The sequence below is a fragment of the Onychomys torridus genome, chromosome 4 (assembly GCF_903995425.1).
Source record: "Onychomys torridus chromosome 4, mOncTor1.1, whole genome shotgun sequence".
Taxonomy (NCBI): Eukaryota; Metazoa; Chordata; class Mammalia; order Rodentia; family Cricetidae; genus Onychomys; species Onychomys torridus.
Window position 1 is genome coordinate 94877679 of NC_050446.1, and position 24586 is coordinate 94902264.

The 24586-nt window shown below is 42.1% G+C and overlaps 2 protein-coding genes across 5 annotated transcripts; one reads left to right on the forward strand and one right to left on the reverse strand.

Moving 5' to 3' along the window:
• Positions 1-748: 748 nt before the first annotated feature.
• On the reverse strand, positions 749-6107 carry Lrrc57 (leucine rich repeat containing 57). 4 transcript variants are annotated; one of them, XM_036184897.1, is made up of 6 exons: positions 5867-6107; positions 5503-5608; positions 5259-5397; positions 4367-4635; positions 2432-2617; positions 749-1784 (listed from the first exon to the last, which is right to left on the reverse strand). In XM_036184897.1, the coding sequence occupies exons 1-6, from the start codon at positions 5968-5970 to the stop codon at positions 1743-1745; spliced, it is 846 nt and encodes a 281-aa protein (XP_036040790.1). In that variant the 5' UTR covers positions 5971-6107; the 3' UTR covers positions 749-1742. The 4 variants fall into 4 exon arrangements, with proteins under 4 accessions (XP_036040790.1, XP_036040789.1, XP_036040788.1 ...); XM_036184896.1 differs by having other exon boundaries at positions 5860-6095; XM_036184895.1 differs by having other exon boundaries at positions 5700-6095.
• Haus2 (HAUS augmin like complex subunit 2) lies at positions 5974-24586 on the forward strand. Its single transcript, XM_036184898.1, has 6 exons — positions 5974-6130; positions 13332-13424; positions 14116-14185; positions 18098-18230; positions 20607-20715; positions 22819-24586. The coding sequence occupies exons 1-6, from the start codon at positions 6038-6040 to the stop codon at positions 23023-23025; spliced, it is 705 nt and encodes a 234-aa protein (XP_036040791.1). The 5' UTR covers positions 5974-6037; the 3' UTR covers positions 23026-24586.

Genomic DNA, 24586 nt, shown 5'->3' on the forward strand with positions numbered 1-24586 from the left:
TTTATAAGTTCAGATTTGTTAGATGAGAGGTATTGTATTGGTAAAATGCCAAGAGAAGTCAGCTGCTCAGTGGATCAGCAAGAACAATACATATTAAACTAATAACAACAAGGTAGAGAGTTAGTTGGCTTAGTGGTTAAGAACATTTGTGGCTCTTCTAGAGGATCTTGGTTCTGTTCCCAGCACCCACATGGCAGCTCAAAGCTCTGTAGCTCCAGTTCCAGGGGATCCAGTATCTTCTTCTGACCACTGCAGAAAACTCACACACAGAAAAATAAATCTGAGGAGAAAAAACCAACCAACCAAACAAACAAACAAAAACCTTCCTGACACTGATAAACTGATACCACCTTTCAACAAATAGAGAAAGCAACATGGGGAAAAGAACACCTGGATCAGATTTAAGGTCAGAAAGGTTGCTTCCTGTAAGCTCTGTGGTTTTTCAACTTTAAGCTAGTTTTAACTACTATTGAGAACTACCAGTATATCCTTAGCCAAGAGAAGACTTCAGAAACCAGTCTTGGGGATTGCTTTGCAATGTTCTTATCAGTAACGATCTGAAATCTCTCTCTCTGTGTACCTTCACATTCTCTTAACATGATTCCCAGTTCCCCAGAAACATCTGAGTTATATCAGTTGGATTTCGCTGCTCATGAAACCAAACCAGATCCATATTCCCAGTTTACTTTCAACACAGGACCACTCAACTGATGATAAGTTCTTTAAATGATTAACATTGCTTCTAAAGTTCATTAAAAATATTTTATTTAGTATATCCTCTCATTCAGAGAATAACCATGATAAACATAGGTTACTTTAAAATATTATAGCAGTGGTTTTCTTGAAGGTAATTTGATTAGTACAGTTATAAATACAAAAAGGGAAGAAATTACCAGAAATAACACATGATTTTTAACAAAGCTTCAGGAAAATCTTATTAAAATTTATTTAAAATCTTACAAGTAGGCTGAGTCTGGCGCATGCCTGTAATCCAGTTCTTAAAGGAGTAGACATGGGGAGATTGTAAGTCTGAGGCCAGCCTGGGCTACATAGCAAAAACCTATCTAAAAAAACAAAAACTATACAATTTTTGCATATACTTTTAGCTCTTCAGAGCCTTCTACCAGTAAGGCACCTGCAATAGTAAAAATTTGCTACTGCAGCCTTGGGGAACATTCCTTGATGGCTGTTGTGCTGATGCTCCTCTTGACAAAGCTTGCTTTAAGATAGCTACATATTTCTGTACTTCCCAACTTCCAAGTGGAAACACTCCTATTGAATTGATGGGTTGAAACAAAAGCATACGTCCTTAGCCATACAAGTTTCCAACAAATTTCATAAAAACATGAAGTGTTAACACAGAGGAGATGTAGTAACTGACTTTATGAAAGCTGGCACGATGTAACTCAACAAAACCTCTAGCTCTGATATGGAGTCATTCTGTTACCAGGCAGCAATTCCTCACTGCATGAATAGCAACCACCTACTGGTTCTTAAGAGCCCAACTAATGGTTCTGAAGATCAACATTGGCCATCGCCCTATCCATTGGCTCAAAATGAAGGGCTCTTCCTGTCTCCTAAGTTTTTTCCTTTAGCTTATCTGAGATAGTCCTTAAAAGGAAAAATGTTATTAAATGAAATGTAATCTGGAGTGTCTCCAACATCAGGAGCCTTTAACTCGGCCAAATTCCAACAGAGGTTCCAAGTCAGTGTCCTTAAGGTTCCCATTGTCCTGGAGAACATCATGCAAATTTCTTCTTGGTGGCTGTGAACCTCTCCATGTACTAAAAACATGAAAGAAAAATATACATACGGTATTTGGTATGGGCAAATAGAAGAGTATTTTTTTGAAAGATTTATTTATTATCTATGACTGCAGGCAGAAGAGGGCACCAGATCTCATTACAGATGGTTGTGAGCCACCATGTGGTTGCTGGGAATTGAACTCAGGACATCTGGAAGAGCAGTCAGTGCTCTTAATCTCTGAACCATCTCTCCAGCCCTAGAAGAGTATTTTTAAACTTAGGTTTTTATGGGGTTTTTTTCTTTTTAATTTGACTTGGTTCATTACATACAAAATTTACTTTTTTTTTTCTTCTCCCTTTTTGAGACAGATTCTCACTATGTGGCCCTAGATGGCCTTTGAACTCACAGAAATCTATCTGCCTGCCTCTGCCTCACAAATTCTGAGATTAAAGCCATGCTGCCACACCCTGATTTTTTTTTTCATATGTTTTACTAGAAAGCATAAAAAGATGCTTTACAATAAGCAGAATGTGGAGAAAGTCACCTTGGCACAGTACAGTCTGACCAAGTCTTAGAACTACCTCCAAAGTATGAACCTGGTGATGCTAACTGCAGACATCACCTAGGTTACCTCAGCACATTCTCTGGTACAGACACTAGAAATGTAGAAGATGCTTATACACACCTTATCATAACCCTCTAGTTCTCGAAGTTTCTTTATTTCAAAGAGATTGCCTTCCACAGCAAGCAGGCAAATCTGGGAGTCACCGAGGATGCTCTGTGGCAGCATGCTGAGCTCGAGACAATTCTCCTCCAGCCGGAGCACTTTGAGGCGAGGACAGCAGGATATCTTCACTGAGATCTGAGATATCTGTGGGCAACACAACAGTACAAGAGCACAGTGGCCACTTTTCCTACACTGTAGCAAACCTTGCCTGTGTCCTAGCTCTTCTTCCACGCCTCCGGTTTCTCACTGCCTACTCATTCCAGAAGCCTCTGTTAACATACCTTCTGTTACTCCTCCATTTTCAAATGATTTGAAGGTTACCGGTAGCTTTTCAGAAATAAAAATGATAATAAAAGCACTGTACATTTATTATAAAAAATAGGAGAATCATGTAACCTGCCACTCAGAAACAACCACACAAACATTTTGATACCAAAGCCAAGATTCCATCCATGCTTCCCATGTACTGCTACACCCGACTGGACTACCCATTCTTTTCTTGAGACTCCCCTTTGTTCACGACACTAGATTTTTCCTCTTGAATTTCCCCTGATTCTGTTTTGACATCTTTATTATTTTCAAGCACAAATCCTTAATGCTTAATATTTTACATTCTCAACCTTCTAGAAAACAATCATTCTTAAAGCCATTTCACTTATGACCTCAAAATCTGTATCAACAGTCCTATCTACTAACCTCTAGTAGTTTTGTGTCTACAATTTTTCACTAAGACATTCGGATGATTCAAGTGATGAACATGGCATGTCCATTCACCAGCATTGTGTAGGCCCTCCAAGTCAACACCAAACACTTTGTTATTGATCCTTCACTTTGGCCAATTAAATGCTCCAAGCCTTTTCCTTCCCATGCTACAGGATGAACCAGAGTCTCATGCATGCCACACAATTACTGTACCACTCAGCTGTTCTCCAGCCCCAGGTCACTAAATTCTGTTGACTGCCTGGTATCTCCAACCACCACCTGGGAACTTACTGCAAAGGCAGATTCTTAGACCTCTCACTGAATCAAATACTAAGATGACCTTAAGCTCCCCCGGTAATTCAAGTAAGGTCTGAGAAACCTTCCAACTAGACAGTCTAGCCATAGGGAACTAATCATCAACTAATACTTGGTGCTTAATAGATGACAGTTTTTCCCCTAAAAATCTCAGGGAAAAGATGAAGCCAACCTCAAAGACTGAGTATCATAATGTTAACTATGGTCTAGCCCAGTAACAACATGTCCATGGTAGCTAATGTATATACATGGAGGCATAGTTGCTACAGAAACTAAGGGCTACCTAATCTTTTATCACTAGACCTCCTGTCTAGACCAGAGCGCTTCCCTAGACAAACGTTAACCAAGAAGATCCAAAACAAGGCGAAACATTCCAGTTGTAAAGTTGTCCAATGGTAAGCTAGCCCCAGAAAAACTATCACTTAGGGATTTTTCAACAAAAGGGTGCATATTTAACAAAACAAAAATGTCTGATGTCTGACCCAGATTCTATGGGTTTAGGTCTCATCCCTACACTATTCCATCCCTAACATGGCTCCTCACTAAATGATTGGTGGTGTGAAAAGGAACTGAAGATCTGCCAAGCTTCCAACAATTTTTTTTTTAAATATCTCACCTTGTTATTCTGTTCTGCCTTCCTCAAAACACCTTGAACACCATTACACAGTACTATCAACTCACTCTGTAACACTGGGCATTGAAGTAACTTCAGCTTATGAAATCTTTTAGCTTCTGGTATCCAACTCCATGATTAGTGCTTGAGGAACAGGAAAGTATTAGGAGACCATAAACCCGAACATACACTGGTGTGTGTGTGGGGGGGGGCAAAGTGGGGGGACAGAGGGATCTCACACACACACACACACAGAAACTGACCTGGTTCTGGTTGAGGTTGAGTTCGAAGGCCTGCAGCTCCCCCACTGTGTCAGGTATACTCCGAATCTGGTTTTTAGAGAGATCCACTACATCCAGATGTCGCAGGCTACAAAGTTGGGGTGGTAGTGCTCCCAGCTGGTTCCCAGAGAGGCTCAGGGTTTTCAGGGCAGAAAGCTGCCCAAAGGTAGACGGTAGCTCTCTCAGGTGATTGTTGTTTAGACTTAGAGTCTCTAGTTTTTTAAGATTACATAATTCATCGGGTAGAACAGCTGGTGAAGAAAAAATTTTTTTAAAAAATCTGAATCTGATAGAACTAAAGTTTATAAAAAGACAGATGGCAGCCTGTTTCGTTTTGTTTTTGTTTCTATTTTTGAGACAGGGTCTCATTAAGTTGTGTGGCTGGCCTTGAAATTATGATCCTTCTGCCTCGGCCTCTTGAGTGGCTGGGATTCCAGGCCCACATCACCAGTCCTCGCTTCTTACATAGGATTCGCACATTTACCAACAGTGTTCAGAAGATCAAGGAGCCATCAAGATGCAGAAAGGCATTTATGTGTATAATAGTTTTGTTTTATAAAGGGACCTAGGTATATTCTAACAACAATCTAGGGAGGTTTGGAAGAGCCTCCCATTCCACCCTGCCCCCATATTAGATAACCGTTTACATTGCATCCCGTAAGTCTTGCAAGTTCAAATTAACCTAGTAATAGTGATTATGCTATCCAAGGAGGCGTGTAGATGTAATTGTATGAGGCAGAAAGCTTCCTATTCAATATTCTAACATTCTGCATCCCCTGAACTGATTTCATAACAAAATCAGCTTGTAAGAGGAAAAAGCACCCTTCATAATTGCTGATCACTAGCAAAACCTAGCCAGGCACAAGAGCCATACTCAGTTTGTTGTTGTTGAGGGAGAGGCTCTTCAGCAGAGTGAACTTTCCTATTAGCAGGGGCGGTAGGCTGTCGATCTTGTTGTTGGACAAATCGATGGTCCTAAGGTTGCTTGTCAGCTTCTGCAACTCTGAGGGGAACTGGAGAAAGGAGTTCACAGCGTGGAAAACCCCGCACCAATAAACTTCGACACCCCGCCATCCCTCCTCCCTTTTAGTGTCATGGTCCGTCCCCTCTCCTCTCACCTCGGTCAGACCACGGTCTTTAAGCTGAAAGACACCAGTTTTCTGCGCTGTTTCCACATGAGCGCGGAGGGCACTGTTTCCCATCCTAGCGCCGCGGCTCAGCTCCCTGCGGGAAAGAAGAGTAGCTGTCACCGCCCAGTCTGGACGTACAGCCGCCAGGTAAACCTCCCGTTTGGGTCTCAGGTCCCAGTTGTCACCTTCTGCCTATCCCTACTTCCTAGGGGGCAGCCAAAGAGGGCGGCAAGGAGAAAGCAGACTAGCAGACAGCGCTACCACAAGGTCCTGCTGCTTTGGCAGCCGAGCTAAGGCCAGGGAGCCTCCGCTAGCCACTGCGGGATCAGGGAGCTCGAGACTCGCCTCCTACGGCTCAGTGCAGAGAAGGCTCGGCCAGGGAACACCCGGGACCCGCGCTCGCCTGAGACGCGCTCCCAGGGCTTCCGCCCGGGCGGGAACGCCCTGTGACATCATCAAGCCGCGCGACCGTTCGCTGTGTGCCTCTCACTCCTCGCGCGGGCTCCAGAGGTGTGCGGGAGCCATGGCTGCGGCGAACCCGTGGGACCCGGCGTCCGCGCCGAGTGCCGCTGGGCTACTGCTGAACCACTGGGTGGCTTCGGGGATAGTCACCGAGGTACGCGGCGGGGGGCTGCGACGGCGTCATCAAGGGGGCGACAGAATTCCGCTGTGAGGTGGTGGTCGTGGCTGCGCCGTGCGGGGGGCAGTTGAGGGCCGTGTTGGATACCCGGTAGCGCCCCTTGGCGGCCGCGGCCCTTCTCCCGTGGGCTCTTTGAAGAGTGAGGGACGGAGTAGGTGGCGTTCCCAGTCCTCTGGGTTTCCAGTGCCTGCAGGTTCTCCCGGGCTGCTTGTCGGAGATGGAACAGCGCTCTGCCTTTTTTTTTTTCCTCCCGCTGATCCTGCTTCCACCAGACCAGCGATTCTTGACCTTCCCGATGCTGCGGGGACCCTTCAATATACTTCATGTTGTGATGACCCCAGCCATAAAACTATTTTCGTTGCTACTTTGTAATCTTGCTACTTTTATGAATCGTAACACAAACATCTGTGCATTCCGATGGTCTTAGGCTAACCCCCGCGAAGGGCGGGTCGGTCGGTCGGTCGACCCCTAAAGTGGTTGAGAGCCACAGGTGGAGGACCGCTGCTCTACCCTGTAGAGCCGGAGGCAGTAAGAAAGAGATACTGGCCGGTACTTAAAACAAGCATTTCCAGGAACGCCTGCCTATTTATGGGAATTACTGAAGCATATTTGGGGCAAGAGGCTCTGTGAATACAGAAAAACTCCAGTGGAGACTTTGTGGGAACATCTTATAAAGTGTGTGTGTGTGTGTGTGTGTGTGTGTGAGAGAGAGAGAGAAAGGAACTGGGAGAGACCAAGGACATTAAGATTGAAGGGAAGGTATGCCGGGCGGTGGTGGCGCATGCCTTCAATCCCAGCACTCGGGAGGCAGAACCAGGCGGATCTCTGTGAGTTCAAGGCCAGCCTGGTCTACAGAGTGAGATCCAGGACAGGCACCAAAACTACACAGAGAAACCCTGTCTCGAAAAACTAAAAAAAAAAAAAAAAAAAAAAAAATTGAAGGGAAGGAAACTGATACAAAAAAAGAAGTTGAAGCCGATGGATTGGCGCTCTGTGGAAGCAGAGGCAGGTGGATCTTTGAGTTCGAGGCCAGCCTGGTCTACAAAGTAGAAACCTGTCTCAAAAAACCAAAAAAGAAGTTAGGAAAGTTAGTAATTCACCTGTAGAAATTATTAATGCAGACTTGATGGGAGATTTTTTTTTAATTCGTGTAAGAGTCCTTAGCGACTTGATATCCTAAAGTGTTGAAGAAATAGAAACAGCCAGATGTGTGGATACAAGACTTGTTATCTAAGCACTTGGGAGATGTGGAAGCAGGAAGATTGCTCAGAGTTAAAGCCTAGTCTAGGGTAGACTAGAGGAGAGTCTGTCTCAAACAAAAAAGAAACACCTAAAAAGACAAAGAAATTCCTCCAATATCATTCAGCACGTTGGCAGAATTAGATCCCAGAACCCTCTCCTTTTTGACGTATCATTTTGTTGTTGTTGTTCTTGGTTTTTCGAGACAGGGTTTCTCTGTAGCTTTGGATCCTGTCCTGGTCTAGCTCTGTAGACCAGGCTGGCCTCGAACTCACAGAGATCCACCTGCCTCTGCCTCCCGAGTGCTGGGATTACAGGCGTGCGCCACCACTGCCGGCTTTTAAAGTGCAACAGTGGGCCCACAGTCAAGGAGTCGGCTGGGCTGACCGTGTTCCCCACCATCCTGAAGCAGCTGGCCTGATAGAACAATGGAATGGCCTTTTGAAGACACAGTTACAGCTCCAATCAGGTGGCAGCAGCCTGAAGGGTTGGGGCAGGGTTCTTCAGAGGGCAGTCTATACTTTGAATCAGCATCCAATATGGGATATGATTTCTCCCATAGCCGTGGGTGGAAAAGGAAATGGTTCCACTCACTATCAACCCTAGTGAGCCACTAGGAAAATTTGTGCTTCCTATTCCTGTGACCTTAAATTCTGCTGGGGCGGGGGCGGGATGGGGAGGTGGGGGGAGGACTTCGTGCCAGGAAACACAACAAACATTCCATTGAACTGGAAGCTCAGACTTCCTTTTGATCACTTTAGGCTTCCAGTGCCCTTAGGCCAACAGGCTAAGAAAGGAGTAACAGTGTAGCTCAAATCCTAATTGGTCTTATTGATGAAAACCTGGAGTCTGATATCAGGGTGAGAGCTGAAAGATCAGAGAAGCAGAGCAGCCAGCTGCTAGAGTTCTTGCTTCTACCAAATCGTCAACTGAGAGTGAGTTCCTGTCTCCTCCCGCCTTATATTCCTTTCTCCACCCAGCCATATCACTTCCTGTCTCAACCTCCCTAGTACTGGGATTGAAGGCATGTGTGCCACCACTGCCTGGCCCTGTTTCTCTTTTAGACTGGATCAATCTTATGTAGCCCAGATTGGCCTTGAACTCACAGAGATCTGTCTGCTTCTGCCTCTGGAATGCTGGATTAAAGGTGTGCCACCACTACCTGGCCTCTATGACTAACTAGTGGCTAGCCATGCACTATGATCTCCAGGCAAGCTTTATTTTATTTTATTTTATTATTTATTATTATTATTATTACTATTTTTTTTTTCGAGACAGGGTTTCTCTGTGTAGCTTTGCGCCTTCCCTGGATCTCGATTGGTAGACCAGGCTGGCCTCGAACTCACAAAGATCCGCCTGCCTCTGCCTCCCGAGTGCTGGGATTAAAGGCGTGCGCCACCACCACCCGGCCAGGCAAGCTTTATTTGTTAGAGCACAAATAAAATATCACCACATTTCCCCTTTTTGTCTAAAATTAAAAAAAGATTATACCTAATATAAGAAAAATTATATACATTAAGTACAGTAACTATATATAATATATACAGGCAATAATTATATCAATTATGTCTAGTCCATTAACATTTGACAGATTCAGAGAAAATACTCCATTAGTCTCTCAAATTTATATACTTTACCCCTCTTTAGTGAGTTTCTTTTCTGAATTTGTTAACAAGGAAAACTATAACTATCTAGTCTTCAACTCCAGAGACCTGAGAAGAAAATAATATTACCTCAGTAAACAGGAAGTGTAAGCAATCAACTTGCAAAAATTGTGAGAAATGACAGAAACAGCTGGCCACCTGGACAAGTCACCCAAGGTTCCTCTGCAATGTTGGGGTATCCATCCTTATCTTACAGGCCTAGAATATTTGACAGAATTTTTTATGAAGCAGGATTTTTGAAGGACTGTCTGCCTTGTCTTTGCAAAATTTTGCAGTCACTCTCTTTTGTGTCCTGCTTGTTCAATCTGAACAACTGTCAGCAGCTGAGGCAAGAGCAGTTTCTTGCCCAGTGGCTAACTTTTGCCACAAAGAAAGTAAACTCCAGGGCTGTAGAGATGGCTCAGAGGATTAGAGCACCGGCTGCTCTTCCAGAGGTCCTAAGTTCAATTCCCAGCAACCACATGGTGGCTCACAACCATCTGTAATGAGATCTGGCGCCCTCTTCTGTATACATAATAAATAAATAAATCTTTAAAAAAAAATAAAAGAAAGTAAACTCCATATGGAGTTTCTTTGGTGCCCATCATCTTCTCTGAGGTGGATTGGTGCTGCCAGGAGCAGACATGTCTCAAAATAAAAAATAAAAAATAAAAAAAAGAAGAACCTATGTTGTTAAATCATCTTAAATGCCATATTCTGTAGATCTCTGAAGTGTTTGAAGATGACCTGTCTATCTAAAATATCTGTTTGACCTTGAAAACATACCTAACATGACTACAAATTTTATTGTAATGGCTAACTACTAACTTGCATTTCTTCATTATCCTAAATAGTTTGTAATAATAACTTTTAAGGACTTGAAATTTGCATTTCATTGTTAAATGAGTTGTGTAGGTACAAAACCTTGAACAAGATTAAAAATGTATGTACAGTATGTTCTAACAAAACTAATCTCAAATTTGTATACAGTATATAAAAATCCAGTGTAAAATATTTAAAGCCAGCAGTTGCTTTTTTTTTTTTTAATACTTTTTTAAAAAAGATTTATTTATTTATTATGTATACAGCATGTTTGACTGCAGGCCAGAAGAGGGTAGCAGATCTTATTACAGATGGTTGTGAGCCACCATGTGGTGGCTGGGAACTGAACCCAGGTCCCCTGGAAGAGCAGCCGGTGCTCTTAACCACTAAGCCATCTCTCCAGCCCCTAGCAGTTGCTTTTTAAAAGTAGATTCAGTAATCTACCTTTTTATCTTATGATATCTATATCCTTCCTTTTTTCTTTGCAAAGTAGATTCAATAACCTACCCTTTATCCTATCATATCTGTATCTTTTTTTCAAAGTAGATTCAATAATCTACCCTTTTATCCTATCATATCTGTTTCCCCCTTTTTTCTTTTCAAAATAAGAACCCTGAATCTAAACTCCTTTGTTCAGATTTTTTCCTGACCATCACCAGTAACAACTTGTAACTAACCACCCTGAACAATGACAAATAGCCATAACCCATTCAAAGACCTCTTGGGAATGTGGATGTCATGTTCTTAAATTTACTTCCTGCTGTCTGGGGGCGACAGGTTATGTCTGGAGTGCGGGAGATCCTTTACAGAGTCTCTGGTGCTGTCATGTCCTATGATTAAAGTCAGTGGAAAGCCACAATGGCCTAATCCAGGCAGGATGACAAAGGGCACAGATCCATCAGGAAAGAAGGTATGGGTTACTACTCCAAGAAAAGAACCAGGACCTGCTGAGGGTGGAGGAAATACAGAATGGGTAGTAGAAGGAGGTAGTTATAAATACCAGCTAAGGCTATGTGACCAGTTGCAGAAACAAGGATTGTAATTGAGTGTTCCTGTCATATTTTGTTAAGAAAGTATTTGGGCGGGGTTGGGGATTTAGCTCAGTGGTAGAGCGCTTGCCTAGCAAGTGCAAGGTCCTGGGTTCGATCCTCAGCTCTTTAAAAAAAAAAAAAAAGTATTTGGGCAAATATTTGTTTTCTTTCCTTGGTTTCTTTATCATGTAATGTAATGTCAATTAAGAGAGTATCAGTGGTTATCATATTTAAGTTTTGAGGCACTAAAAGAATGTCCCTCTAGGGACATTGCCACCTGTTCTACAATTTATAATGTGTTTGTGGTTGTATGTGTGATAGTTATATCATGTTAGGTAGAATTATGATCTGGTAATTGTTTTCATTTGGAAAGTAAGCACGATTGTATGTCTAGTTGACAAATGTGGACTTGTCATGGCTGCTCTTGGTTGTCAACTTGACTACATTGTGGAATTCACTAAAACCTGAGGGTTGGCACAGCTGAGGGATTTTTTGTTTTGTTTTGTTTTTGATTTTTTTGAGACAAGGTTTCTCTATATAACAGATCTGGGTGTCCTGAAACTCACTTTGTAGACCAGTCTGGCCTCAAATTCACAGAGATCCACCTCCCTTTGCCTCTTAAGTGCTGGGATTGAAGGTTTACATCACCACCACCTGGCAAAAATTTTGTTTTTTTTCGTTGGTTTCTCTGTGTAGCACTGGCTGTCCTGGAACTCACTCTGTAGATCAGGATGGCCTTGTACTCAGAGATCTGCCTGCCTCTGCCTCTCAAGTGCTGAGATTAAAGGAGTATGCCACCACCGCCTGGCTGGGATTTTTCTTAATAAACCATTTGAAGTAGAAAGATCCACCTTTAATCTGGGCCACACCTACTGATAGTGGTTAAATAAGGGCATGGAAGAAAGAGGTGCTTGTTCTTTGCCTGCTTGCCCTTGTTCTGGCTGGCAACTTCATTCCTTCACTGGCATTAGAGCCTACTACTTCATGATCCTGGCATATGCTGAAGATCAGTTGAAACATCCAGCTTTATGGACTGAATAACTACTGGATTTTTGGACTTCCTGGTGACAGACAGGTATTGTTGGACTAGCTGGACCACAGTCTGTAAGCCACTCTAATAAATCCCCTTTTATAGATATAGAGATTCATTCTATCAGTTCTGTTATTCTAGAGAACGCTGACTAATACAGTTATGGACTCTCTCAAACTCAAAACGCAAATTAAACACTTTATTTATTTATCTATTTATTTATTTATTTGGTTTTTCTGAGACAGAGTTTCTCTGTGTAGCTTTGCGCCTTTCCTGGAAATCACTTTGGATACCAGGTTGGCCTCGAACTCACAGAGATCCGCCTGCCTTTGCCTCCCGAGGGCTGGAATGAAAGGCTTGCGCCACCACCGCCTGGCTGAACACTTTATTTTATAAGTTTCTTTGGTTATGGCTTTTTATCACAGCAAGAGACAGTTCCTAAGATATGCACAGGCATACAATAGTAATGGGCTTTTCCCTAAAAGTTTACTAGAGGACTCAGTTGTTGGCCTGTCTGCACATTGCAATTCAGGCCAAAGTGTTCCTCATGTGCTTTAGGAGTGTACTTGTGTAGAAACTGTCTAAATCTGCTTCTTACCAGAGGCAGAGAAACTGCACTGTTGTCGAGGCATGAAAGCACATGTAGCACAGTACAAGTGAGGAGCTCTAGGGGTTCTAAGGTTGCTATGTGCACTGTTTGAAGAGAAGTACAGTACCTAGCATAAGCAAGGAAAGGAGCTAGTGTGCCAAGCACATTGTTACAAGTGGGGATTGTACATAACCAAAACCAACTAGAGTCCTAGGCTAACTATCTCCTAATTTACCTGTCTCTAAATGGTGAGTTCTGGGTTCAGTGAGAGACTGGGTCAAAAAGTATGATGGAGAAATGATGGAGGAAGACACCAGATGTTGACTTATGGCCACCACAAAAATATACACATATATGCATGTATATGAACATGCACTCATAAAACATGTACTCCAATGCACACACACACAAAAACAACCAACAGAAACCCTGGTGTTATGCTGAACACTTGGGAAGTGGAGTTATGAAGATCAGAAGTTCAAAGTCATCCTTGGGCTACATTAGACCTTATCAAAATGAAATAAAAACAGAAGATATTCATTGCTACAGTTTTAATGCATTCTTTGTGTTAGGTGTAGTTTTGGACAGAATGTTACTTTTATTTTATTTTTTTGAAACAGGGTTTCTCTATGTGGCCTTGGTTCCCAAGGAACCTCTCTGTAGACCAGGCTGGCCTCTAACAGAGATCCTCCCCAAGTGCTGGGATTAAAGGCATGCGCCACCACTGCCTGATGACAATGTTATTTTTAGTCCCTTGTGTATGTTATTCTAGTGTGCATACTTTTTATAACTTACTATACTTTCCCTCTTCATTCACCAATAGGAGATGTTAGATATATCTAAGAAAACGGCTCCTTGCTTTGTGAACTTCTCCAGATTACAGCAGATCTCAGATATTCAAGCTGAAATCTCCCAGGTAAATTATGAGCTTTTGACTTCTATTTCTCCATTTTAAAAAGTGCGTAGTATCCTGGGGTGTAGTTCAGAGAAAATGTGGATGCTTAGCATACAAAATGTCCTGGGTTTGATGCCCAACTCTAAAACAAACAAAAAACCAATTCTTTTGCAATTAGAGCAGTGCCTGGTGCCTGGCTGGTAGGTGCATGTAGTAGTTAATTGTAATAACAGGAATCAGGATACCAAAATGAAAAGTTCCAGATGACTTTTTTGTTTGTTTGTTTTTGTTTTTGTTTTTCGAGACAGGGTTTCTCTGTGTAGCTTTGCACCTTTCCTGGATCTCACTCTGTAGACCAGACTGGCCGCGAACTCACAAAGATCCACCTGGCTCTGCCTCCTGAGTGCTGGGTCTAAAGGCGTGCGCCATCACCGCCTGGCACCAGATGACTTTTATGTAAACCATCCTTCCATCCCATTTAAGGAACATGTAGATTCTTCTTTTTTTTTTTTTTTTTTTTTTTTAAGTTGAGGATTGAACCCCAGGGCCTTGTACTTGCCAGGCAAGTGCTCTACCACTGAGCTAAATCCCCAACCCCATGTAGATTCTTGTACTGTGTTTTCCTAGCGTGTCCTTTTTTATCAGTGTTTGAAGCCTTGAGCTTCAGGACATTTGCTGAGTGAGCTAAAGTTTTCTCTTGTTCCTCATGTAGAACAACCTGGAAATTGAACTTCTGAAACTGGAAAAGGATACAGCAGATCTTACTCATCCTTCCTATTTGGGTAAGTTGTTGCTTAAGAGAATAACCATGGGGATGGAGAGATGGCTCAGAGGTTAAGAGCACTGACTGTTCTTCCAGAGGTCCTGAGTTCAATTCCCAGCAACCACATGGTGGCTCACAACCATCTGTAATGAGATCTGGTGCCCTCTTCTGTATACGTAATAAATAAATCTTTAAAAAAAAAAAAAGAATAACCATTAGGATTTCAGCTTGATCTTGAATTACTGTATCTAAATACCAGGTGGCAGAATTATAATGTCATAATCTTTCCCAGATATTGTTTGTTTTGTTTTGATTTCTTACTGTTTAGCCTTGGCTAGTTTGGAACAAGTCCAGTTGACTTGACTAGTGAAAATAGCATATAGAAAGTGACATTATCGGGGATGGGAACTTAGCTCAGTGGTAGAGCGCTTGCTAGCTAGTACAAGGCCCAGGGTTCAGTCCTCAGCTCAAAAAAAAAATCAGAAGCGAACTTCTGCCATCCAGGGTTCTCCCATTGTGCTTTAAGCCTGTATTTAAGACCTCCTCCCTCCTTCAATAAATGGCATTCAGCATTCAAAAAAAAAAAAAGAAGAGGGGGTCAAGAACATGATGGGGAAACCCACAGAGACAACTGACTGGTGCTAGTTGGAGCTCACTGACTCTGGACTGACAGCTTGGGAACCTGCATGGGACCGAACTAGGCCCGCTGAATGTGGGTGACAGTTGTGTGGCTTGATCTGTTTGTGGGGTCCCTGACAGCAGGGCCAGGACTTATCCCAGGTGCATGAACTGGGTTTTTTGGAGTCCATTCTCTGTGGTGGGATACCTTGCTCAGCCTTGATACAATGGGGAGGGGCTAGGCTCTCCTTCAACTTGGTATGCCAGACTTTGTTGACTACCATGGGAGGCCTTACCTACCCTGAGGAATGGATGGGGGTAGAGTGGGAGGGAGGTGAGGAGGCGGGAGAAGGGGAGGGAGGGGGAACTGGGGTTGGTATGTAAAATGGAAAAAAATTTAATAAATAAATATATTTAAATTTAAAAAAAAAGAAAGTGACATTATTAATCTCCTTTTCTGTTGCCACAAGAAAGTATCTAAGGCTGGATAATGTAAAAGGAAAAAAGATTTATTTTGCTTACAGTTTTGGAGGTTTCAAGGTACATAGCTCAACTATGGTAAGGTCCACATAGTGGATGCCATTCCAGCACCGGAGCTCATGGCAAGAGGAGACATCATATTGTAGGACAAGAATCCAGAGTGATTTAGGGTCAGTCTCTCTCTTTTGTAACACCCATTCCAAGAGAACCAACCAGTAATCAGAAGCCAGGCAGAACCAAGTTTTTATGTTCTTTTAAAGGGCAAGCAAGCAAAGTATAAGAAGTAGAGTAATGAACTACAGAGATGGCTCATTGGTTAAGATCACTGGCTGATCTTCCAGGGGACCCAGGTTCCTTTCCAAACACCAACATGGCAGCTCACAAACATCTGTAACTCCAATCTTGAGAAATCCATGTCCATGGGCATCAGGCACACACATAAAGCATATACATACATATATGCAGGCAAAACACCCATAGACATAAAAATAAATTTTTTAAAAAGTAGTAATACAATAGCACTGTGCAGCAGGAAGGGTTTTTGTTTGTTTTGTTTTGTGCAGTTTTGTGCAATTTTGAGACAGTGTCTCGCTATGAAGTCCTGGCTGGCCTGGAACTCATTGTGTAGACCAGGCTGGACTTAAGCCTCTGAAATTCACCTGCCACTGCTTCTTGAATCCTGGGATTAAAGTCATATGCCACCATGTCCAGCAGGAGGGCTCTTGAAGATGAGTTGAACTGACGTCTTTACAAGGGCCTAGCCCTTAATCGTTCCCCATTCCTCTTGTAGCTCCCGCCACCCCCCACAGCCACCACCGTGAAGACTAAACTCCCAACACCTAAATGCTGGGGGACACAGTTTCCAAACCATAGTAGCTTCTCCAAGACAAGAGTTCAGAGTTACGTTTGCTGAAAGGGCTGTGTATGCAGCTGAAATTGGTAGAGTGCTTGTTTAGCATTCATGAGGCTCTGGATTTAATCCCTAGCACTCCATATTTAGCATAGTGGCACATGCCTTTAATCCCAGCACTCAGGAGACAGAAGTTGGTGTGTTTGAGGCTAGCCTGGTTTATAGAGCAAGGTCCAGGACAGCCATGGCTACACAAAGAAACCCTGTCTCAGAAAAACTGAAAACAGGCAAACAAACCCAGGGCTGTCAAGATATCTCCACAGGTAAAGGCCCTTGCCAGTGACCCTGAGAACTGGAGTTTAGTCCCAGGGTTCACACGGTAGAAGGAGAGGACCTCCTCCCAAAAGTGTGCTCTGGTCTCTGGTAAATGTACCGTGGCATGCATGCATGCATCCACTCTCATATATAAATAATAAATGCAGTAAAACAAACAGAGTCAGGTATACAGTTTAGTGGGTAAAAACCCTTGTGGGTGAAAGCACTTTCTGCCCAACCTAATGACCTGAGTTCTGACCAAAAAGTTGCTCTCTGACTTCCACATGAACACTGTGACACATGCTTACACACGTGTACACACATATACACAGAATTAAATAAATTAATAATCTTTAAAAACTTTTAAACAAATATTGGGGGGAAAGGCTTGGGGATGTAGTTCAATGATGGAATCTTTTTAGCATGTATGAAGCCCTAGATTCAGTCTCCAATACTGCAAAAAAAAAGTTAAAATGAATAAATTTCCTGAGGAAAAAATTCCAAATTTGGGAATGTTTTGTAGGTACATAAGAGTATGTTCTTGGAGTAAAGTTTTAAGAATAAAACTTAAACCATGGGCAGTGGTGGTATACACACACCTTCGATCCCAGCACTCAGGAGGCAGAGGCAGGTAGATCTCTGTGAGTTCGAGGCCAGCCTGATCTACAGAGTGAGTTCTAGGACAGCAAGGGCTGCACAGAAACCCTGTCTTGAAAAACAAAGAAAACAAACAAAAAAAGAATAAAAGATCATGGGTTTCTAGATGGTTCATCAGATAAAGGCATTTGCCATCAAGCCTGATGCCTTAGTTTAATCCCTAAGACTCACATAGAAGGAGAGAACCAACTCCTGAAAGTTGTCCTCTGACCTTCACGTAGTACCTTGCCACACATGTAGGCACTCCTGCACATACACGTATATACACTAATGTAATTTTTGTTTTTTTAAAGGTCATGCTGTCTATAATCTACTCTCAGACATGTCCTTTTGAAAACAAAAGGGGCATGTAGATGGGGAGGGAGAAAATTAAATTTTAAGATTTATGATTATTGTATAATTATTATATGAAATAGGCCCTGGATTTAAGGCAGAATTAACAAGTAGATTTGAAAAACACAGGAAAGAATTTAGTACTAGAGATTGGTTGTTAGTAGGAAATATCAGAGAAAATAGTCAAAAATGAAGATTAAATTGATGCTACTAAAGAAAAAGTAAGAAAGATGTTTAGAGACTGTGAGGTTAATTTATTTGATTGATTTCATTGTTATCTGCTTTTGAGATAAGGATCTCTTGCCTAGACTAGGTTTAACTCCTAACTTCAGTGATCCTGTTGCCTTAGCCTGAGGAGTGCTGAGACTACAGGTATGTGCCGCTATATCCAGCCTTAGGTTAATGCTGACTTTGGTTACTTTCACCTAATTTTATGTGTATGGCTATGTGTCTGGGCACTGCGTGTGTGCAGTGCCCACAGAGGCCAGAAGTGGACATAGGATCTGCTGGAACTGGAATTGCAGATGGTTGGGAGCTGCCAGTGTGGGTCCTCTGGAAAAGCAGTAAGTGGACTTAACCACTGAGCCATCTCTGTAGTAACCAAGAAAGAGATTCTTAACAATTCTAAAATATACTTGTCCTGCTGCTGACTGTGGTTGCCATCTCTGGTTTATGTAGTTGAGAAGTGTGACACTCTGCAGAGCATGAGTAATCATCTGGAAGCAGTGCTAAAAGAGAAGCGGGCCATCAGGCAAAGACTGCTGAGACCCATATGCCAGGAGAACTTGCCAGTGGAAGCTGTTTATCACAGGTTAGATCACGAAGCAGAAACGGAGAATTGTGCATGTCTTTTTAAAGTAGCTTTTGTTTAGACATTTAGGTTGTAGCATAATCCACAAAACAATGTATTATTGATTGTATTTATTAACATTACTAATGTTGATACATTACACTGGAAAGTGTTCTTTGTTTTTAAATAATTATAACTGGAAGAAAAGAAAGAACTTTGTTTTGCCAGTTGTTTTAGGAATTATAAATTATGGCTTTGGTGAAAACATTAGATTCCTAACATGCAGCACAGTAAGTAAGACCTGCTTTATTATGTGTAGACTGTTTTTATGAAGTACATTTATCATTACCTTTATATGAAAATTCTGTTGATATTTAACGAAGATAAAACATTAAAAGACTCAAAAACTGAAGCTAGACATGGTGATACATGCCTTTAATCTCAGCACTGAGGAGGCAGAGGCAGGTGGATCTCTGAGTTTGAAACCAGCTTGGTCTACAGAGTGAGTTTCAGTACAGGGCTACGTGAGGAGACCCTGTCTCAAAAAGACAGAAGGAGGAGGCAACAAAAATTGGAAATACCTTTTTTTTTTTTTTTTTAATACAGGGTCTTATATAGACTGGCCTCAAACTTGCTGTGTATCCAAGGATGAAAAAAGTGGACTTTATTCTTCCCTTTACTGATAATATATCTCAAAGTGTCTGGCAAGTGATTTAAAAACAAAACAAAAGCCAACAGCAAAAAGATGAACTGAGTAATGACTTTGAAGATTTTATAATGCAGATTCAAAAAAATGATCTGATACTTTTTCAGTGTAGTATTTGTCCTTGGTGTCTTCTCTGTTCTCTGAACCAGTATGAGGTTTTGTCTAGGGAAGTGACTTTATGTGAAATGGTTATTACCAACAATGGAGGGTTTTCTTTTTCCTTTTTTTCTTTTTTGAGATAGGGCTCAATATTTGCCCCTGGCTGGCCTAAAACTCACTATGTAGACCAAGCTGATCTCAAAGTCACAGCGATCCTCCTGCCTCTGCCTCCCAAGTGTTGGGAATAAAGAAACGTATCACCACACTCATTTCTGCTGAGGGTTTTCCAGCAGTTAGATTTCGGTTATCATGAATAATATGTCTTTCCATTTTTCTTTTTCTTTTTTAGGTTTTTTGAGGCAGGGTTTCTCTATGTAGCCCTGACTCTTCTAGAACTTGGTCTGTAGACTAGGCAGGCCTGGAAATCACAAAAATCCACCTGCCTCTGCCCCTGAGCACTGGGATTAAAGGATCGAACCATGATGCCTGGCTCATTCCGTTTTTTCTATTTGTATGACAATCTAAGCTTTGCTTCAGTGAAAGAGAAGAACCTTTTCACTGGTGATAATTCCATTTAAATGTTTGTTAATGATGCTCCTTAGATATGCTTACTTCAAATCAACAGTCCTATTTAAAGGAAAAGAAACAGAATCAAGGGGCTGGAGGATTCAGTGCCCTCTTCTGGTCGCCATGGGCACTGCATGGTGCATAGAGACATTCAGGCAAAACACCCACACACAAAATAAATTTGTAAAAGGAGGAAGAGGAGAAAACGAGGAGGAGGAAGAAAAGTCGTTTCCTCTCTATATTGCTTTTCCTTTCTAACCGCTGTCACAGAACTCTAACAAGCCACTTAGCTGAGATGAGGCTTGTTTTGGCTCACAGTTTAGAGGTAGCACATCCATCCAACATTGTAGGTAAGGCGTTGTGGCTGCTGTAAGTCCCGGGAGGTGTTCAAGTGGCTGGGTCCTGCCCCTCCCCCCCCCAGGACTTCTAACCACCAGGCTCCACCCACAGAACACTGTAATGCCCTGGACTTGAAAACCCACCAATCCCCACCTTGGGAAGCTCCACCCTCCAAAAAAGCGCTATAAACCCTGTCTTCTGCTCACTGCTCTAGTGCTTCTCACCCCTCATCCTTGTAGAGGCAGCCACTCTTCTGGGTTTTTCCCTGTAAATCTCTTTCGTGAGGTTTGTTGTGCGGTTCACCTCTGTGGTATTTCTTGGTTCCTGACTGCCGGGATACCTTTCCCTTCATAGCTGTAACACTTGCATTGGGGAAACACCCCACCCAGTCTCTAGCAGAGCTGTAATGTTTGCAGTAACAGAACAGTAACACCTACAGCTGGGGCAGCTCCATCTGTGGTGGCAGGACTGTGGCATGGCTTGTTCACATCTTAATGGATCAGGAACTAGAGAGCACCTTCAAAGGATGCCCCCATTGAGCTATATCTACCATCTAGTCCTTGTGCCCCAAAGCTCCAGTAAGTCCCCAAACAGCACCACCCAATAGGGGCCAAGTATTCAAACACAGGAGCCTGTGGGATACATTTACATTCACAATTCACATTCACCCATGCGCTCTCTTTCAGAGATATGGTGCATTTGTTGGAATTAGCTGTGACTTTCATTGAGAAATTGGAAACCCATCTTGAAACAATTAGAAATATCCCTCATTTAGACGAAAACCTAAAGCAAATGGTGAGTATTACTAATATAGCTGCTCTTAGTTCTTATACTAGAACCTCAACTGTGTGACCTTCCCATTTAATTTTTTTGGTCTTTATTTTATTTTTATAGTCTCATGTAGCTCAGGCTGGCCTCAGACTCCTAAATTAACAAACAAAGCAGTGTATTTCATCATGACATTCTCACATGGATGTGCAATTTCTCTTTGTTCTATTGTATTCTCATCTGCTGCTGTCCTCTCTCATCTCCTCCATCCAGTTCTTCCTGGATAGTGTCTCCTTTTATTTGCATGTCACATGTATTCTGTTACGTTTTTACCCCGACTCTCATCACTGTTTCCCTCACATTCATGACACACAGACACACAATTCAAATCTAGAACACACATATGAAACGAGACTTATGGTGTTTGTCTTTCTGAGCTTGGCTAATTTCACTTTGAGTTAGTCATTATTAAAATCATGAAGCAAAAGAAACATTTTCTTAACCAAGCATGGTGCCCTACACCTATAATTCTAGTACTTGGATGCCTGAGGAAGATTGTTATGGAGTTTGGGGCTAACCTGCACTATGTAGTGAGTTCCAGACTAGTTTAAACTACAAAGTGAGATTCTGTCTCAAAACAAAAAAAACCCATTTTTTAAAAAATATTGCTTTAACATAATTTCCATTATTTTTCTCCCTTCCCATCTGGTTCCCTCCTCCTACCCGACCCCCATGGTCCTGTTGTATAGCCGGCTTCAAACTGTCTTTTTGCCTCTGCCTTCCAAGTGCTGGGATTTTAGACATATGCCACCATACCTAGCAAGATACATACTTTTTACTTCATAAGATTATATTTGTGAGCCGGGCGGTGGTGGCGCACACCTTTAATCCCAGCACTCGGGAGGCAGGCGGATCTCTATGAGTTCGAGGCCAGCCTGGGCTACAGAGTGAGTTCCAGGAAAGGCTCCAAAGCTGCACAGAGAAACCATCTTGGAAAAAAAAAAAGATTATATTGTGTAATCTTATAAATAAAATAAAATTATTAGGAATTGCTATCTGTTGATCACAAGAAAGATTACTTTCAGTACAGGGGACTGGGAACAGGATAGGACATAGAAAGACTTTAGAAAGTTTTCAGTTAGTTTGAAGAATCAGTAAAATCAATAGTGTGTGAGTGCAGGTGCCTGAGGTGTAGGATCCTGTAGGGCTAGAATTACAGGCAGTTGTGAGCCATCTGACATGGGTGCTGGGAACCAAACTCAGGTCCTTTGGAAGACTAGGAAGCACTTTCTACCTTTGATGTATCTCTCCAGCCCCTTGTTTTGTTTTATGTGTATGTATTGTTTTTTCTGCATGTATTCTGTGCCATGTGTGTCTGATGCCTCAGATGCCAGAAAAGGATACCAAAACCTCTGGGTTTGGAATTATAGACAGTTGTGAGCTTCTGTGTGGGTGCTGGGAATCAAGCCTAGGTCCTCTAGACGAGCAGCCAGTGTGCCCTTAACAGCTAAGCCCTCACTCCAGTCCATGTTCATTTTGTAAAGGAAGAATACAGAGGAGTAGATTGGTCAGAACTATGCTTTACTCATGAAGAAAACAGTGAATAGACTAGATTGAGCCCTGCCACTCAAAGTATGGATCGAGAGGATCATTACTGTGTGGAATATGTTAGAAATACAGACTTTGAGGGCTTACTACAGTGCTTTCCTAGTACGTGAAAGGCCTTTGCACCATCTCCAGCACCAAAAGAAAGGAAAATTGTAGAACTGCAGACTTTAACCCCTATACCTTCAGCACAGCTTAAGACAACTTTGGTGACACACGTGCCTGTGACCAAAGCCCTGGGGATGATGGAGCAGGAGATTACCGTGAGTTCCAGACCAGCCAGGCACAGTGAGAAAGCCTGAGGTTGTTTGCGTCAAGTTTAAAATTGATGGTAATGGAGAAGTGGACTCACAGATAGAAGATGTGTAGGTTGGGTGGGGGTAGAGACACCGTTTTTAAGGAATTTTTGTAATAAGGGACTAGAAAAAGATCAGATGTTAATGTTTAATGAATCTGTTTCTAACATAATGGTAATCAGTAACTGATTTTTTTTTTTTCTGTTTCTCTTTATTTCAAATGTTCCAGAGCAAGGCTTTAGCCAAGATGGATATTTTGGTGAAAGAGACAGAAGAACTGGCTGAGAATATACTCAGGTGGCGAGAACAACAAAAGGAAATTTCCTTGGGTATCCCTAAAATACTTACTGAAGAAAATTATCTTCACAGACTTGATGTAGTACCTCCTTTACCTTTTGTTTCTAAAGTTCATGCCCAAACTGTTAACACCAAGTGATTGCCATCTTTACTTTTGGTAGTTACGTGTAGCCAAGTCCATTTCTAGATGACTGTGACAAGGATATTAATAGGCTTTGTTGCTAGCAACACTGCAAAAGCCCTCTTATTCATTGGAGTACCAGGACCAGACAGGTGTCTCCCTGAGCTCAATCCCTAAGATCCACATCTATTTTCCTCTCTTTGGTAAAGCTAAAAAAGATCGAATATGTGTTTGATAACTTATTAGAAGTGAGTTGAACATTCTTCAGACAGCAGATTCTGTATTATGTCTTTTAAAAATGTTTCTGAAGTGGATTATTCCTGTGTCTGAAAACTTCTGTGGTGTCTGTTCCTAGGAAATTGCAGATTAGTCACATAGCAGTCTGTTCCTTTGAAGCCTTGATAAACTGGCTAGACACAGCTAGAAACTTATGTGATAGGAGGATGAGGAGGGCTCAGTGTGACCAGGCTGTGCAGTGTGGTTTATGTGGGGCACTTGCTTTCCTTCTGAGAGTCTAGGATGTTGGTACATACCAGACAGAAGGTACCTTTGTTACTGGTCTCTGGCAAAATTTTGGAGCACCATTAGCCATAACAATTTTGATGGTAGACTGGATTTCAGTGTTACAGTTCAGTTGCTATACTAATTCACAGCTGCGAGTGTGATGACGCTAAGTCTTATATATCCTCTTAGCAGATCACTGAACCTGGTTGTGTTCTCAGGGGTGCCTGGGAAACATGCTGAAGATGTGTGCTGGCAGCCTTGGGCAGGCAAGAAGAAAGATGGTGGTGGGGCAGGCGTGTTGTGATAAATTTTTATTTTGATCCTTCTTATATGTAGCCAAGGCAGAACTTGAACTTACCGTGTAGTCCAGGCTGGTCTCAAACACGCGATCCCTCTTGCCTCAGCCTCCCAAGTGCAGAAATCACAGACATGTGCCATCATACCTGGCAAAAGCTTAGAGGTTTGTAATGGAAAATATTATATATTGTTACCTAGCTAGGGCTATTCATGAAATAGACACAAGTGTACTTAAAGTAGAGATAGTGACAACTGCCTTAAGCTGTTCTTGTTTTCATTGGTTCTGGAAGTACTTCTGGCTTATATTTAAACTGGGCTTCTGTTTCCTTTAAAATGTGTGCGTCAGTATTTCCATATTGTCACACTCTGTGTCATGGGAGTCTAGCGAACCTTCTCTTCATCACAGTCTCAATACAAGGCTTCACCTGTTAGATGGTAAAGTCGATGTTCATAAAACACAGGATCCTTGCTCTCCACACCCTCCCCTAAACCCTACTAAAACAGCAGATCATTGTTTTGAAAAAGTCTACAGCTTTTATAAATGTGCCATACAAGACTGGTGTTGAGATTTTGAACATCACCCAGACAACTCATCAAAATCCTTATTTGTAGTTCAAATCTCTTTTAACATCTAGTCATTTTCCTTGTATGATTTATTGTATATTATGTGTATACATATGTTCATTATCACGTTACCACTATTAATATCCATGGTGATTTTGTATTTTTATTTCCTCTTAATGCCTCACGATGTGAAAATAAACTGATTTCAACTAAA